General features: G+C 33.7%; 1 protein-coding gene across 1 annotated transcript; it reads left to right on the top strand.

Annotated features, from left to right (window-relative positions):
* The first annotated feature begins 244 nt into the window (after positions 1-244).
* On the top strand, positions 245-15,694 carry LOC100366359 (transcriptional adapter 3-like). The gene is made up of 9 exons (XM_085507889.1): positions 245-429; positions 2,708-2,880; positions 3,971-4,129; positions 4,622-4,874; positions 5,895-5,994; positions 10,709-10,829; positions 11,678-11,792; positions 12,673-12,866; positions 13,661-15,694. The coding sequence occupies exons 1-9, from the start codon at positions 267-269 to the stop codon at positions 13,787-13,789; spliced, it is 1,407 nt and encodes a 468-aa protein (XP_085364015.1). The 5' UTR covers positions 245-266; the 3' UTR covers positions 13,790-15,694.
* The last annotated feature ends 3,126 nt before the right edge of the window (positions 15,695-18,820 follow it).

The following is an 18,820-nucleotide window of genomic DNA, read 5'->3' on the forward strand; positions in this document are numbered from 1 at the left end:
ATAGTTATTGTAAAACACGCAATAATTGTATAGGCACAAACGCAGCCTCGAAAGAGTACATGTTTTATTTCTAGTACAAAATTCAATCAAGGTCATCGACAAATGCGTAAATAAAACTAAAATATTTTAGCACGAAAAACATAAAAATACTAGACATTAAACTTACAATTGTGGACACTGAATAAACTTCGCATTGCTAAATATGTTATATAACGAATAATTTCAATTAACATTTTATCGAACCCACGGTCTGTGAAAATTAATATATGGCACCGGAAGTTTATCAAGCTTTGCTTGACAAAATTTGGACCCTCTGGAAGAAAGTTACTGGCCGATTTTATGGGAGAATGGCTGAAAAGGAATGTCCACTTCAGTTTCACGATTTTCGACCAGTGGATCATGGTAAAATATGTCCACGCTACTGGGCAGGTTAGGATCGAGACGCAAATGCGGCTCATTGCTTTGTTCACATATCGTCTTTTGGGATTTTCTCCCGGTGTTTTCAATCATATCCCTGTCGCATTATAACATTGTGTTACAATCTTTAACACCATAGTCGAGTCTAGTGGACAGTTATTGTATTCTTATTTCAAAAAATAGTCCTAAATTTGCCGTTTTATCTATGAAATAATGCTCTGCACCATACCGTAATAAGTCGCTCCAGGGCTACACCATAGCCTATATGTGTTATTTAGCATAACAGTGGTCCCTTGTTTTACAATGCTGAGTAAAGACATGGAAGCTCTTTTTACCTTCCATGGTAAAGGTAAGTTTGTGGGAAAAGTAATTTAAGTTGCCCACCCATGGAGCTAAAAAAAATTAGCTCCATGCCCCACCTAAAACATCTTATTGAGATTGAATATTGATTTTCAAAATGAAGTATGAATTTCCATTTTGCAACTGTCATTTGGCTCTGATACATGAAGGGAAGACAGTGTTATAGAGTTTCCTTTGCAACACTATAAATACATCTTTTTTGGTGCATGTATGGCCTCCATATTTTGTGCTGTCCCATTGACACCAATTTAACTATTTCATGGATATACATGTAGAACGCTAGGAAAAGTTGACAATTGATGCTTGTCTGCAAATGAAAGTCAAGGCACTCATTAATTATTCATGAGCACTGATGATGTACTGTTGAATACTTTATTTTCGCTTGGAATTAATTTTCGCTATTTTCGATAAAGGAATGATTCAGTGAAAATAAAACCCAGTGAATATACCTTTTTTAGCTCCGCTGTCGACTTTGTCGAGCGGAGCTTATCATATGAGTGATTGTCCGTCGTCATCCGTGTCAATGTTTTACTTTTTCGACTTCTTCTTGAAAACTACAAGCCTGAATACTTTGATACTTGGTGAATATGTACCTTGGGTAGACCTCTCTCAGATTTGTTCATTTCATGATCATATCTTCAATTCTTTAATTTTGGTGAATATTTTTGTCATTTTTGGTAAAAAGTGATATTTTCAACTTCTCGTTAAAAACCGCAAGTTCAATTGCTTTGATATTACATATATAGGTACTACATGTGTATCTCTCTCAGATTTGTTCATTTTGTAATGATATCTTCAATTCTCTAATTTTGGTGAATATTTTTGTCATTTTTGGTAAAAAGTGATATTTTCAACTTCTTGTTAAAAACCACAAGTCCAATTGCTTTGATATTACATATATAGGTACTACAACACACATGTGTATCTCTTTCAGATTTGTTCATTTTGTAATGATATCTTCAATTCTCTAATTTTGGTGAATATTTTTGTCATTTTTGGTAAAAAGTGATATTTTCGACTTCTTGTTAAAAACCGCAAGTCCAATTGATTTGATATTACATATATAGGTACTACATATGTATCTCTCTCAGATTTGTTCATTTTGTAATGATATCTTCAATTCTATAATTTTGGTGAATATTTTTGGTAAAAAGTGATATTTTCGACTTCTTGTTAAAAACCGCAAGTCCAATTGATTTGATATTACATATATAGGTACTACATATGTATCTCTCTCAGATTTGTTCATTTTGTAGTGATATCTTTAATTCTCTAATTTTGGTAAATATTTTTGCCATTTTTGGTAAAAAGTGATATTTTCGACTTCTTGTTAAAAACGACAAGTCCAATTGCTTTGATATTACATGTATAGATACTACATATGGACCACTCTCAAATTTGTTCATTTCATGATGATATCTTCAATTCTCTAATTTTGATGAATATTTTTGTCATTTTTGGTAAAAAGTGATATTTTCTTCTTGTTAAAAACCACAATCATTTATGGTTAAAAATTATATTTTTGAATTCTTGTTGAAAACAGTCCCATTGCATTGATACTATGCATATTGTTCATTTTCTAATGATATCTTCTGTTCTTTAATTTAAATGTGCATTGCTAACAGCAGAGCTATCTCAGCCGAGAGGCTGCTTGTTTGTATATTTTACATTCAACTCGTCAAAAAACAGCGAAAATAAGTTTCATACAAAACACCCAAAAATGTCTTTTCAGTAAAAATTAATTCCAGCTAAAATAAAGCATTTTACAGTATACTAAGACTATGACTTACTTTGACCATAAACTTGCCTCTAATTATGGTTAAACATTTATTTAAGGCTACATGTATAGAGGCAACATGTGGTGTTATGAAAAACCACACATGTCTAGTATTAGAATATAGTTACTAGAATATAGTATATATTTTATTAGTGACTCAAAGAACAGAAGACGAGGGCATTGGTGTGGAAGAACTAGACACCCTGCAGTTAGAATTAGAAACACTTCTTGCTGCATCGTCAAAAAGAATGAGACAACTAGAAGCAGAAACACAAGTGCTCATAGACTGGCAAGAAAAAAAAGATAAAAAGGGAGGTGGCAAAATGGTAAGACATATTTTTTGTAAGTTACTCATCTAAAATAAAGAATCTGAACATTATAATCCAATATCCATGAGTTCTTTTCAAAATCATTTCTTTTAAGAAATAATTTAGTATAAAAATTAAATTTCAATGACTGAGTTAGCCTATATTATCCTTAGTATTGTAATGAGTGCATAAAAGTATGAAATGTACAATGTAATAGTTGGAAAAAATATGTTATGCTAATGACAGGTTGGATGAAAGCAGTACTGTGCATAGACAGTTTTCAGAAAAAAATTATGTTATATAGTCATCCACAAATGTATGTGAATTTTCTGGAACTTTAGTTAAAGCGCGGTAGTCATCATGCTGCGCATGTGTGACATTTGTGTTGATAAACATTGATTTTCCCACAATCCAATGCGCTCTTCAAATGGAAATCACAAGTATGAGGTTTGACCTGGGCTCAACTTGCACTGATTACCGCCGGTGACTCCTTCGATATCTTCCAATAACATGAAAATTACTCAATTAAAGCTTAGAAACTTCTCAGTTCGTACTCGTTGATCTGCGCAACAGTCAAAGTCGCCATCTTTGTTTATATGAGACCCATATATCTCGCACATGCACAGCGCGACGACTACCGCGCTTTAAGTTCTGCAAATGCGTGTATTCAAATGATCATATTCGATGCCAGAATAGTGCATTAAACAGTCCTGGCATGAAGTCTCAAGCATTAATATGGCTTCTGTGGCAAATATGCACTCACACTTGCAATTTCAACATAAAAAACATTCTATTTATGGATTTGTCACCTAGCGCAAAAATATTTTTAAAAATTTAAATAAAGTTTTCTAGCGAACTATTAGAAAAAATTGGCCATCTTGAGGGGTACTTTCTAGAACATCATAGCTTTGTTTGGTGGGACATTGCTCTAATTGGTTGAGAAATTCTATCAAAGAACAGTTGAATGCGGTTTACATAGGCAGTTTGTCTCATGTACACCAGCAGCCATAAACTTTGGACTATGTTTTTAAAGTGACCAGAGCTTCTGCCTACCTACAGATTGTCATGACTGCATGCTCATTTTGTAACTATCTTACAATAACTACAGCACAAATCAGAATCTGTATCAACGGGAAAACGTGGTAGACCACCAGATGACAAACACGATAAACGACCTTCCAAAAAATTTAAAGAAACCAGTGGAAAGCTTGGCTCTAGCACAGCACATTCTGGTCCAGGAAGACCTAAATCCAAGAAGAATATACAGGTGAGTATTGTTATTTTTTGTTGTAAAGTGGTGGAGCATTGCTTCCAAGGACCTTCCTACCTGCAATGAATTTCTCAAGAAATATCTCTACAGTATATACTCATTTGTTGGTGTTAAATATTACTGTAAATGCATTAATTAGTCATGATAAGTAAAAATCGCTAAATTAAATCTATGTGGACATGTAAAATAACAATGAAACTCACCGTTTTCTTGACAAATTTGTGAAATTAAAACACAGTGATTGAATATGTTCAAAACCTTAAAATAGTGAAATAAAATGTCAGGGAAAATACCTGGTTTTACAGTAATATTCAAACCAGTTTGTTTTCAGACTCATCAAAGCTTCATCTTCTCCTCTGTATTATCAAAATGACAAAGTGATAAAATGATGTTCACAAACCTGCTTATAAAAGCTGATTATTTCTGTGTTCATACAGTAATGATATTCATGTTAGGACCTTAAAAAATCTATTCAAAAATTTGTTTCAGCAAAAGATGCAGGAATATGAATTCACAGATGACCCCCTGGATGTGCCTAGAATACCTAAAAATGATGCACCAAACAGATTCTGGGCCTCAGTGGAACCCTACTGTGCTGATATTACATCGGAAGATCTGAAAGCTATAGAAGAACTCATCAAAAATAATGAAGATGATTCTGAATACTTTAAAATACCTCCATTAGGAAAACACTATACCATAAGATGGGCACAAGAGGACTTAATTGAAGAACAAAAAGAAGGTACCATACATAATAAATATAATCATTATAGTCATTTGAGGGCAGTATATATATATACTAACATAACATATTCACTTTTATCAGTTAGCTTCCACTATTATGAATGTACCGGTACATGAATAAGTTCTTTCCTGTTTACTGTGAGATCTTGCGTTATGTGTGAAAAACATGGTTTGAACGTCTGTCGCAAAAATCAAATGATTTGATTGTGAACTTAACTTTCTCATGTTTATTATTCAACATTGAAATGCCAAGCTTTTAGAGGGGAGTATGTTGTGATACACTGACCTTACCAAAATTGACCATCCTCAAATGTGTGTAGCACATTATTAAGCGTAGAACTATCCAACAAATACTCGTGTTTGTTGCATATCTTGCGAAGTGTTGACGTGCTATGACCTATGTTTGTCCAGTTATATTACATGTAACAAAAAGGATCTCGGAGTAGTATATGGTAAATGGTATACTGTAGAATACTTTATTTTCGCTTGGAATTTATTTTCGCTATTTTCGCTGAAGGGATGATTCCGTGAAAATAAAATCCAGCGAATATACTTTTTTTCCTACATTTCACATTAAACTCATAAAAAATCAGTGAAAATAAATTACATACAAAATGCCCAAAAAGCCTTTTCAGCGAAAATTAATTCCAGCGAAAATAAAGTATTCCACATTACTGTAAAAGGATTAATTATTCACTGGGTTTTAATTTTGCTTATTTCACTGACTGGAAAATGTGCTAAATTAAAACCCAGTGAATATGTAAAATTTAGCATAGAACACATTACCTAAATGATAAAACCATGAATTTAAAACCCACTGAATATGCCTGAAATGGTAAATCAGTGAAATTTAAACCCTGTGAAAGTTAGTCATTTTACAGTATTGTGAAAGTATCATTGAATGTAACTGTCTATTTACATCTTGAACCATCTTCTATGTGTTGAGTTTAAGCTTGTGGTTTCTTAGTTTATTTTTCTTCTTAGAGGTATTGACACGCACATATGTTTCACTTGGCAGGTCATCGTGTCAATGATAAAAAGAGAGGATCAGCTCTTGGAAACAGTACTTCACCAAATACTAATGATGCAAAGCATTTAATAAAGAAGGCAGATATCAGGTATGCTTCCTCCATAGTACCATACTCTACCGCGTTAGCGCCCATGCCCAGGCAAGCACCCACCCCCCACTTTTGCAAAATTTTTATATTTGGGGTCACATTCGGCAAAGCGCCCACCCCTTCAAAGTGCAACTAATTTAAAACTTGGTCTTGCGTAACGAATCTTGGTAATCGTTTTTATATGATACAGCGTGGATATCGACCGCTGTGAATATGTTGTGAATGCGTAGACCACGGCAACCTGCGTAAACTACGCTTCGACAATGATCTGTTATTACAAGTAAAATGCGGTAATTATTTTATGCCATATTCAGTTTACCTCTCAAAAATGGCTAGTTACTAGTTTTTTGGAAAAACCATGTCGTTTATTCGCTGAAATCAATTCAATTCAGTCTTCGGGAATTTCCGAAGAATTGCGTCGGGACAACATAGCATTCTGATTGGTTAATAACCAACTTGACCCATTAGGTCAAAGGACGCTGCTGCAGGTCAAATCTGCAAATGCATCATGGCGGGAAGTGAAGAGTTTGCGCACGATCCAACACCTTCATCAGTGGAGATAATGATGAGAATTTTGACTTCGACTGTGTTCCAACAGACTCTAATGTTTTTAATTTTGTAAATTCTGGTGGTACGTAATTAATAATATAATAAAATGTGCATATTTTTTTTGATCATTTCTGTTTCTTCATTGTGAAAATCAATGACTAATTTCGTAAATTTGATTTTCCCTCAACGACCTAATCCGTCACATGATGAATCAAAATTGTCATTTGCACTCTTTTTTTTGAGGGGGGTGCTCGGGTAAGCGCCCACCCCTAAAAAATAGAGATTTTCTAAGTTGAGGCCCCTGGGCGCTTACGCGGTCGAGTACAGTATATACATGTAAGATATTCTCCCACCAGGCTATAACATCCCACCATGATATATTAGGTATACTCCCACCATGGTGTATCAGGTATGCTTCCTCCATAGTATATACATGTAAGATATTCTCCCACCAGGCTATAACATCCCACCATGGTATATTAGGTATTCTCCCACCATGGGTGTATCAGGTATGCTCCCTCCATAGTATATACATGTAAGATATTCTCCCACCAGGCTATAACATCCCACCATGGTATATTAGGTATTCTCCCACCATGGTGTATCAGGTATGCTCCCTCCATAGTATATACATGTAAGATATCCTCCCACCAGGCTATAACATGCCACCATGGTATATTAGGTATTCTCCCACCATGGTGTATCAGGTATGCTCCCTCCATAGTATATACATGTAAGATATTCTCCCACCAGGCTATAACATGCCACCATGGTATATTAGGTATACTCCCACCATGGGTGTATCAGGTATGCTCCCTCCATAGTATATACATGTAAGATATCCTCCCACCAGGCTATAACATCCCACCATGGTATATTAGGTATTCTCCCACCATGGGTGTATCAGGTATGCTCCCTCCATAGTATATACATGTAAGATATCCTCCCACCAGGCTATAACATCCCACCATGGTATATTAGGTATACTCCCACCATGGTGTATCAGGTATGCTCTCTCCATAGTATATACATGTAAGATATTCTCCCACCAGGCTATAACCGGTATGGTCCTACCATGGTATGTCATGTATTCTCCCACCATGGTGTATCAGGTATAGTCCCACCATGGTATATCAGGTATGCTCCCTCCATGGTATATCAGGTATGCTTCTCACCATGGTATATCAGGTATGCTCCATCCATGGTATATCAGGCATGCTCCCTCCATGGTATATCAGGCATGCTTCTTCCATGGTATATCAGGTATGCTCCATCCATGGTATATCAGGCATGCTCCCTCCATGGTATATCAGGCACACTTCTTCCATGGTATATCAGGTATGCTCCCACCATCATTTCTCAAAAATACTTTTACCAAGTGTAATGACATAGACATGCACCTCAAGTTGCTTTAATTTCTTCCACAGATGATTCATGTTTTTCTTTGCTAAATGTAAGTTTTATGTTGAGCGCATAAAGACAATGTTGAATAAATTTGACAAAGACACTGTCATTTTCAATGACTTATTTAAACAATTCCAATATGATACGTGGTGACATTTATGCAACACTTCCAAAAAAAGAAAGTACATTGTGTAATTGAGCAAATCATTTCTCTGTGTTGAGGTTGCATAGAAAATTCCAGATAAAAAGTCTGTTTTATTGGTCAGCAGCGTTCATTCATGCTACTTGATAGCATTAAAAAAAGTCGCAAAAACATCTTGCTTGACATCGTCATTAGAAGGTGCAGCAAAATAGACCAGTCGATGTAATTTATTGTCAGAGTCTGAGACTTTACAAATTCCATCTTAAAAATAAATATATAAAATTACCATGAGTTGGCCAGTCCAGCTGTGAAAATTCATTAGCTTTTGCCATTTGTCCTACACAAATCAGATACTATTACGTCATTATGCTTTGTTGCTTTTCCTGTTTATACCTCATGCGGGCGTGTTTTTTTTATGGCAAGATGGCGCAAACGGAAGTCCTTCACAGTTTTATGGTTTCTCATATTTAAATCATCATAACTTTTTTTATTAGCTCCGCTGTCGACTTTGTCGAGCGGAGCTTATCGTATGAGTGATTGTCCGGTGTCGTCCGTCGTCGTCGTCGTCGTCCGTGTCAATGTTTTACTTTTTCGACTTCTTCTTGAAAACAACAAGCCTGAATGCTTTGATACTTGGTGTATATGTACCTTGGGTAGACCTCTCTTAGGTTTGTTCATTTCATGTTGATATCTTCAATTCTCTAATTTTGGTGAATATTTTTGTCATTTTTGGTAAAAAGTGATATTTTCGACTTTTTGTTAAAAACCGCAAGTGCAATTGCTTTGATATTACATATATAGGTACTACATGTGGACCTCTCTCAGATTTGTTCATTTTGTAATGATATCTTTAATTCTCTAATTTTGGTGAATATTTTTGTCATTTTTGGTAAAAAGTGATATTTTCGACTTCTTGTTAAAAACCGCAAGTCCAATCGCTTTGATACTACATATATAGGTACTACATGTGGACCTCTCTCAGATTTGTTCATTTCGTGATGATATCTTCAATTCTCTAATTTTGGTGAATATTTTGTCATTTTTGGTAAAAAATGATATTTTCGACTTCTTGTTAAAAACCGCAAGTGCAATTGCTTTGATATTACATATATAGGTACTACATGTGGACCTCTCTCAGATTTGTTCATTTTGTAATGATATCTTTAATTCTCTAATTTTGGTGAATATTTTTGTCATTTTTGGTAAAAAGTGATATTTTCGACTTCTTGTTAAAAACCGCAAGTGCAATTGCTTTGATATTACATATATAGGTACTACATGTGGACCTCTCTCAGATTTGTTCATTTTGTAATGATATCTTTAATTCTCTAATTTTGGTGAATATTTTTGTCATTTTTGGTAAAAAGTGATATTTTCGACTTCTTGTTAAAAACCGCAAGTCCAATCGCTTTGATACTACATATATAGGTACTACATGTGGACCCCTCTCCGATTTGTTCATTTCGTGATGATATCTTCAATTCTCTATTTTTGGTGAATATTTTTGTCATTTTTGGTAAAAAGTGATATTTTCGACTTCTTGTTAAAAACCACAAGTGCAATTGCTTTGATATTACTTATATAGGTACTACATGTGGACCTCTCTCAGATTTGTTTATTTTGTAATGATATCTTTAATTCTCTAATTTTGGTGAATATTTTTGTCATTTTTGGTAAAAAGTGATATTTTCGACTTCTTTTAAAAACCTCAAGTCCAATTGCTTTGATACTACATATATGGGTACTACAAGTGGACCTCTCTCAGATTTGTTCATTTTGTAATGATATCTTTAATTCTCTAATTTTGGTGAATATTTTTGTCATTTTTGGTAAAAAGTGATATTTTCGACTTCTTGTTAAAAACCGCAAGTCCAATCGCTTTGATACTACATATATAGGTACTACATGTGGACCCCTCTCCGATTTGTTCATTTCGTGATGATATCTTCAATTCTCTAATTTTGGTGAATATTTTTGTCATTTTTGGTAAAAAGTGATATTTTCGACTTCTTGTTAAAAACCACAAGTGCAATTGCTTTGATATTACTTATATAGGTACTACATGTGGACCTCTCTCAGATTTGTTCATTTTGTAATGATATCTTTAATTCTCTAATTTTGGTGAATATTTTTGTCATTTTTGGTAAAAAGTGATATTTTCGACTTCTTGTTAAAAACCGCAAGTCCGATTGCTTTGATATTACATATATAGGTACTACATGTGGACCTCTCAGATTTGTTCATTTTGTGATGATATCTTCAATTCTCTAATTAATTTATTTTGGTGAATATTTTTGTAATTTTCGGTAAAAAGTGATATTTTCGACTTCTTGTTAAAAACTGTAAGTCCGATTGCTTTGATATTATTCATATTGTTCATTTTCTAATGATGTCTTCAGTTCTTTAATTGAAATGTGCATTGCTAACAGCGGAGCTATCTCAGCCGATAGGCTGCTTGTTTTTTTTTCAAACTTATAATCAATATATAACGTAATAAATACAAACACCAAATTAGGCTCTATTTAGTTCCACTTTAAAGACTTACATGTATAATCATAATGTCTTTTTTGTTTTGTACAAACATCAACTTTTGATCGTGAATTATGATTTAATCTCAAGGGACCAATCTGAAGACATCTGCCCTTTTGGACCGCTCACGCAACGACTGATATCAGCTTTAGTTGAAGAGAACATCATGACGCCATTAGATGATCTTACACTTATTGACACTGGGTCAAAGGTGAGTTATTATATTATACTCACTGATTATGGTGTGAAATTTTCATTAATATCAAGTGTGGAGCCAGGTATTTACCACTTGTGCTCATGTAGATGCAGAAGAAAGTGTCAACAAATTCTTTATTTTTTTTGTCTCAGAGAAAATTTAAAAATATTTTCTTTTAATTTTTGTTTGTATTATCGTAATGTTATTCAATCCCACAAGACCATATAGGTTCTATATTTCACATTTATTTTAGATTTTTGAATACAGGCTGATTTGAATCAACAAACATGAGCATTGAAAGTTGATGTGGATTGACAAACTCTCTGCAACAGAGAAACAAACATTTTCTCTACTTTATATTGCTGTACCAACACATGCTGCACACAATGGCATGAAGCCTTAGTTCATTTGTGGATCTGCACCTCAATATAATGACAATTAATAAAATCTGTAAAAAAATTTTGCAAAATCGGGTATCAATGCTAACACTATATAACTATTTGATTTAATAACGCAGGAATGAGGTAGCCCTATTGAGGGCCATCGGTCGATTATTGCTAAATTTCAATACGGAGTGGATAAAATTATGGTGCTTTCTGAGATCTGAGTAAAAAAAAGTTAACGTTGGTATATGATCTATTTGATATAATGTGTAATTCAACAACATTTTTAGCTATGTTGAAATACTTTCATAATAGTAACTGCAAAGATGAGATTTGCTAAGAGAAACCAAATGTTTTTGACATTACACAGTCATCATATCATCTACACCATCAACAATACACATCCAATTTTATAATTTGCTGTTGACGTTTACAGCATAAGTTAGAAATGATGTCATGTTTTTATCACCCTTCATACAGGGAGACAACACTGGCAGCGAAGCGAATGCATCACCTAGAAATGGAAACAGACCATTCACAGTACCGCACACCAGAGCATTAGAAGCGAGAATCAGAGAGGAATTATTGTACCAAGGTAATACATTAAGGCAAAAAAATACACTTTTGATTCTCATCATCTTGCACGTCTGTTTGAAACCTTGCACCCCAAACGTTTGTTTCACATGCTGGTAAATTGCATCATATACAATGTACTTCAGAACAAGAAAAAAACAGTTGCACACATGGTTTATCAAATTTCCCCAGGAATTTTCTCAATAATATATAAGTGTAATATATTTTATTAAGTCTATAGAGCAATGACTGGAAGAAATGTTCTAGGTTTATATAGCTTAGTTTTTTTGCACACAAATGTTTTAAGATCTCACAGAAGAGGCATCAGTATAAACTTTGTTACTTAAGGTAGAATCCTAATTTTGAAAAATTTTTGTCATAAATGGCATGACTAGGTTCATTGTTTTATTGTGTACAATCTTGAAGCTAATTGCATTTTTCAACACTTTTTAAAACCCAGATGTTTTTTAATAATTGAGGACAACAAAAAGCACCTCATTTACAATATGTGATTTTTCACCAGACTTCAATTTAAAATGTGATGTAATATCTTTGCCATAGGAACCTATATATACCCCTGGTACTACCAAAATAACTTCTATCCACTAAAATACAACCATCATTTTCTCAAAAATTAGGCTGGTAACACCTAACATTTTTAAGTCAATAAGTCCTACTGATGTTGCCTTGGGGAACAATTTATTGCAAACTGAATCATTCTCATTTTTGCTTCTACCTTAACATCAATATTGCATTACCTACAAATCTGTCAATAACTTTGATGATGGCTGTATTGCAATTCACAAACAAACGACTAATTCAGACAACCTATCACTGTATATGTGTGTGTGAATCATAAGTACGTCTTCCTGTTCATGACTTTGTTTGTTTTTGTTTTTTAGGTTTATTGGATACAGACGACCAATTTGGTGAAGACACTGATGACGAAGTCTTGGCTGAATTAAAGAAACGACAAGCTGAATTAAAGGCCTTAGGTGCTTATAATAGATCCCAGAAACAGAAACTCTATCGACTGGCGAAAGAAGAGATGAAGAAACAGGAACTAAGACAGAAATCCAGGAGTATCGATAATGATGTATGTATCTAAATTTAACATGGTAAAAATTCTGAATTTTGTGGGTCTGGGATAAAAGTGACATTCTTTACCCATGAACACCTTGTAGCAGATATTTTAACTGTATGCATGATAGACAACTTGTTTTGATGCATTGTTACATTTTTAGCAAGAGGCAAATCAATATTAGGCGGTAATTTTTAATCATTTGAAAACATTCGTCAAAAACCTTATATACAATGGTGTTCTAATAACTTGCAATATCACTTACATGTTTATTTGGATAATTAATTAATAATAATAATTATAAAATAATCATAATAGTGACATAAAAATTATTGAACATTGAATGTTTTTTTGGTGATAAGCATGTTTGTTTGATGTCTAGCCTTTTCACCACTAGACTTTCTCACCCAGATTTGTCTGCTCTTTTTTTGTTATATTCTTAAATATTTCTGGAAATGAACCCTAATTCTGGAGCCAACATGCAAAATATGAGTCAATTTTCAGTTTTAACTCAAAAAATTCGGCTATTTTTGTCCTAATCTTCTGAAGGAAAGTGCAGACTATAAACAGGATTATTTTGTGAATTTGTGATGAAAAGAGGGAGCTGGTGATGAAAAGGCTTGATGTATTCCCGAGTGTTTGCTGTGAAATTTCCATTTCAATCATTTATTTGGGATTAAGTTTATGTTTTTATTGTGGGTAATAATCAATAAATAAATCTGAGAATGAATTTTAGTAAAAAATCATAATTATAGTAATTTATTTGTATTTTGTAGCCTAATCATATAACTTTATGATTTCTTTGCTAGGTGGTGGAAGCATACAGAAGAATACAAGCAGCCAGACAGAAGAAACGATCGCCAACTAAAAAAGAACGCGAGACTGCACTAAGAGCATTAAGAGAAAGGGAGGCTGTTCTTAAACTTTTAGATTCTTAAGTTAAATAGTAATTGCTACTATAGGGAAGGTGAAGTACTTTTAGTTAGTATAGATATGTGTATTGGAGAGATATGATAAACGATCCATTGAAATCATGTTATACATACTTATACTTGGAATAGTATTCTTAAATCCATATGAATTCCATGCACATGTCATTCCATGAACACCCAAAGAAAGCAAGGACTAGTTTGATTGTAGAAACAGAAATGATTGACTCGTGATTTTAATTCAAGAAGGCATCAGAAAAGACAACATAAGACGAACCATCGCTGTTTCTTTCACTTGTATCAGTGATTTATATCTTGTCACATCTTTTAGGCGTTCATTGCATATCACTCTAGTTCTATTCCCTTATTTTTTATCCACCTTTGATACTATTCTCACATGATTTGTGTTAGCTCAGTGCATGATTTCAATGAGATGTTCATTGCATATCACCCTAGTTGTCTACCCTTATCTATCTACCCTTGATGGTATATGTTTTAGTATTTGTTAGTAATAAATTATTGAACTTTATATTTAATGTTCTTCAAGCAGGATTTGATAGTAAGAATTTACCTCTTAAGACATGGTCATGAATTGACACGCTCACACTTACAGCACTGTCCTGTTTGTTGTTCTGAGCTTATAAGCCTCATTATGTTGAAAAGGGAATAAATGTGACTTTTAAATTTTTTGTTGCTTTTTCCTATATTCACACTGCTTTAGAGTTTACTGTGAAATGCTTTATTTTGGCTGGAATTAATTTTCACTGAAAAGACTTTGCGTTGTGTGTGGAATTTATTTTCACTGATTTTTGACGAGTTGAATGTAAAATATAGGAAGAAGGTATATTCGCTTGATTTTATTTTCACTGAATCATTCCTTCAGCGAAAATAGCAAAAATTAATTCCAAGTGAAAATAAAGTATTTTACATTACTTGATATTGTAAAACAAATACTGTAAAAGGATTAATTATTCACTGGGTTTTAATTTTGCTTAACTCAGCGACTGGAAAATGCGCTAAATTAAAACCCAGTGAATATGTAAAATTTAACACAGAACAAGTTATCTGAATGATAAAATCGTGAATATAAAAAACCCAATGAATATGCATAAAATGGTAAATCAGCGAAGTTTAAACCCAGAGAAAATTAGTAATTTTACAGTATAGCATTTGCAATACATGAGATGATATTTGTGCATATGCAATTTGAATTACCAGGCTTATTTGCATGATAGTTCCTCACTATTTCATTGGTCTCGCTAGCATACAAATAGTGAATGTGCTACAGCCACATCCTGTTCATGATGGGACTCGTAGTGATGTACTGTAGAATACTTTATTTTCGCTGAAGGGATGATTCCGTGAAAATAAAATCCAGCGAATATACTTTTTTTCCTATATTTCACATTAAACTCATCAAAAATCTGTAAAAATAAATTCCATAAAAAACGTCCAAAAAGCCTTTTCAGCAAAAATTAATTCCAGCGAAAAAAAAGTATTCCACAGTATACAACATTATTGACAACACAGTTTACATGAATACAGTACTTCCACTCGTGCATATTAATATTAATTCAAAATCCTAACGTGATAGTCAATGGTCAGACACAGGAACACCATTTATACTCCTCTTATCAAAATACACAGCTGGCTTATTCTTCATACAGTAGATAGCTGAAGTAACAATTTTTAAGCATTGCAGGACTCTGCTACAACAGATACAAGAATACAACAGATGCTTGAACACTGTATGTACTGGTACTTGTCTTGATATATTAAAGTTGAATATCAGATTTGCTACTATCAGTGACTGTAACTTAAGAGCAACTTTACCGTTTTATGTAATTGTGTTTTCAGTAGATTCAATCTTGTAGTGTTGAAAAGCAAGTAATAAAAGTGAAATTGTTAATCTTGCTATGCTTTTACCTGTCCATAGATTTGATTGATTGAATAAAACTGAGTTGAAATTGAGCAGTTATTCACACTATGCTTCTACCTGTCCACAGACTTGATTGGATGAAATTGAGTGGTGCATTTAAACTGGTCGCTTAACATAGTACTTTATTTTTCAACTGTGTGACATTTGTCATACAATTTGTAAGGAGCGGAACTTGGGATGAATTTGTTCATTGGCCATCACTAATATGTGTTTATTATAGATGTCTTTGAGATCTTACCCAAGAACTTGTGCTAAGGTAGATGCCTACGCATAAATGCAAATACTCAGAATTTATTGTAATAAATTGTATTCTCTGGCAATCGAATAATATTGTGTTGGGCATCACCAGCCTAATTTTGAGAAAGTGGTGCTTGTGTTTTGGTGGTTCGTGAGCATTTTGTCAGTGTTATAATGCATTTTCCATGAATGTTTCTAGCATGATAATTGTAGACTGGTGCCAACCATTTCAATGAATTACGATATTTCAAAAATCTAGGTTTTAAAATTCCTTTATTTCAAAAATCTAGGTTTTAAAATGCCAGTAAGTCTAAATGCAAAAAGTGTTCTGCTGAATTGTTTTAATAATAGCAATTTTTAAAAGAATACGTTGCTGTTACACACAAAAGAATGCCATTTCATGGTTTTAATGGGCAATAGCTCCATAATTGTACATAACCAATGAACAACTTTCTCAAAAATTACGAGTACTGGTAGAATTCTACCTTAATAGCTGTTACATTATATCCCAGTGTATATCCTATACCAAACACTTTCCTCATAATTTGTTTGACCTTTGTACTGCAAATGAGAATCACTCGCCCAAACCCACCACATCCAGGTAGATTACCCCCACTTCTTCCACCACCAATCATCAGATATTGTGTAGTTCATGCATAGAGTACTGTATAAAACTATTTGTTGTGTTTACATGACATACAAATTGGAGTTGTATTGCTAGAAAAATCCCTAGTTTGGTTCTAAAAATTTATAGCCACGTCCAAAGTTACCACCCTCAATGGTAGTGAGGGGTATAGTAGATATCATATTAGTCTCATTTCTGCCTAAGCTGCATCAGTACAGACTTTTGAGGATAAACTTGAACATTTTATTATTGTGTACCCTGACTTTAATTTCTGTGTCAGCAGAGTTGTGTTACAGGGGTTGATGACAGTTTAATAGTAATAATAGTTCCCTGGCTCTTGCAGCAGTGTCAGCCTAACAGTAGCCTCTGCCTAATTTGGTGGAACTTCACTTCAATGTGCTTGCCTTCTCCTTCTCATCAGTATCATCATCCTTTACTTTATCATCTTCGCATAGCTTCATTTCAGCTTGAATTCTGCCACATTCACCGGAGTCAGTTGAGATGCTTATTCAGATTCTAGTGCAACATCTTCTTTTTGTTACCATAACATAACAAGCAAGTCAGGGTTTAGTATGATCAGCATTCTGTAGAGTTTTTGCTTCCATCTGTGTGCTATGTTGAATTCAACTTTATTTGTTGTTTGTTGTGGTGAGAATGGTGTGTGAATTCCTGATACTGTAAAATGACTAATTTTCACTGGGTTTAAATTTCTCTGATTTGCCATTTCAGGCATATTCTTTGGATTTTAAATTCACGGTTTTATCATTTAGATAATGTGTTCTATGCTAAATTTTACATATTCACTGGGTTTTAATTTAGCGCATTTTCCAGTCAGCGAAATAAGCAAAATTAAAACCCAGTGAATAATTAACCCCTTTACAGTACCTGTATATTGACACAGCTTCATAATGATTTTCCACTCAAAGTTGCACCTCGATCAGAAAGCAACCTTTCAGGGAATAAAATATCATCAAAAGACTGTAATAGAAGTGTTCATCAGTTATCTTAGCTGATAGTATTGCAATCTAGGTGAAGAGTAATCAGAACAGCCTCGAAAAACAGAATCGGCAGCTGTGCAACCAATCAGTAGTATAACTTAAATATGATTAAAAACGAATTTGGATAGTAAAACTACAACATTTATTACAGGCACTGGTTATGAATGAGTAACACAGAAAAACACCAATATTTTGGGAAAAGTAATTTTACCGATGTTTTTACCTTGCCCGTACCATCAAAGATGGAAGGGAAAGGTATATTAAGGGGAAAATTTTGTCCGGCGTTGTCGTCGTCGTCGTTGTCGTCGTTGTCGTCGTCGTTAATAATTGTTATTGTGTGCATGATAACTTTACTAATTCTATTCCAAACTTCATCAAACTTGGTCACCTTGTTCATCAGTATAAAGTCTTCCCTGAGTTTGAACAACAGATGTCCTGTATGAAAATATCATGCAAAAATTGAGAAAAACTGATAAAATATTTTGACTGTTTCTACTTGACTGATCACTAGTGATACACATCAAAGGTCACTGATCTCAGTGGAAATATGCATTGTTGTATGTGTTCAATGAAGCAAATGATTTATCTTGTAATAATATCCTTGGTAATGTATCCCTTACTGGGTTTCAAAACCAACTCATGGAGAGATTGCACAGTCTGATACACATTTGCAAACCTACCAATAAATCTTTACAGAAAACAAGATGTCAGAAAATCAATATAAGCACTCCTATGAACTGGGTGCCAAACTTTGATCAAGATCTGAAGCTAATAGAAAATCTGTTTAGTTCAAAGTTATCAAATCAAAAACAATACATACAAAATACATTAAAAGCAAAACATTTCATCCACATTTTAAAAAGAAAATTGTTCTAAAATATATGTATTCTGTATTTGACAAACAGTTCATTCGACAAATGAAAACTCACAGGAATATGTTTCAGCTATTAGAACAGAATGATAGAGTTTTTATAATACTAGTTTAAAAACGCACTTCAAAGATTGCAGTGTTTGAAGATGTAGATTCTCAGGAGGCAGCAGTACTGTTGACTTCTCCCTCCACTGGACACCAACTAACTATTTAAGTTGATTTGCATACAAAGCAGAGCTTGCAACATGATAGCTATTCATAAAGGGTTTTTTTTTTTACTTTTCATATAATACAGTAGTCACACAATGAGGCAGTTCATATTTGTCTCAGTGAATCATTAATTTTTGACAGACACCTGTACAAAATACTT

The sequence above is a fragment of the Saccoglossus kowalevskii genome, chromosome 14 (genome assembly GCF_978046115.1).
Source record: "Saccoglossus kowalevskii chromosome 14, keSacKowa6.1, whole genome shotgun sequence".
Lineage (NCBI taxonomy): Eukaryota > Metazoa > Hemichordata > Enteropneusta > Harrimaniidae > Saccoglossus > Saccoglossus kowalevskii.

Excerpts from the sequence above, each read along its gene's own strand:
- LOC100366359 (XM_085507889.1), top strand. The coding sequence starts at position 267 with ATGGCACCGGAAGTTTATCAAGCTTTGCTTGACAAAATTTGGACCCTC. Across the intron at positions 430-2,707 it reads ATGTCCACGCTACTGGGCAG|TGACTCAAAGAACAGAAGAC; the intron begins GTTAGGATCGAG and ends ATATTTTATTAG. Across the intron at positions 2,881-3,970 it reads AAAAGGGAGGTGGCAAAATG|CACAAATCAGAATCTGTATC; the intron begins GTAAGACATATT and ends CAATAACTACAG.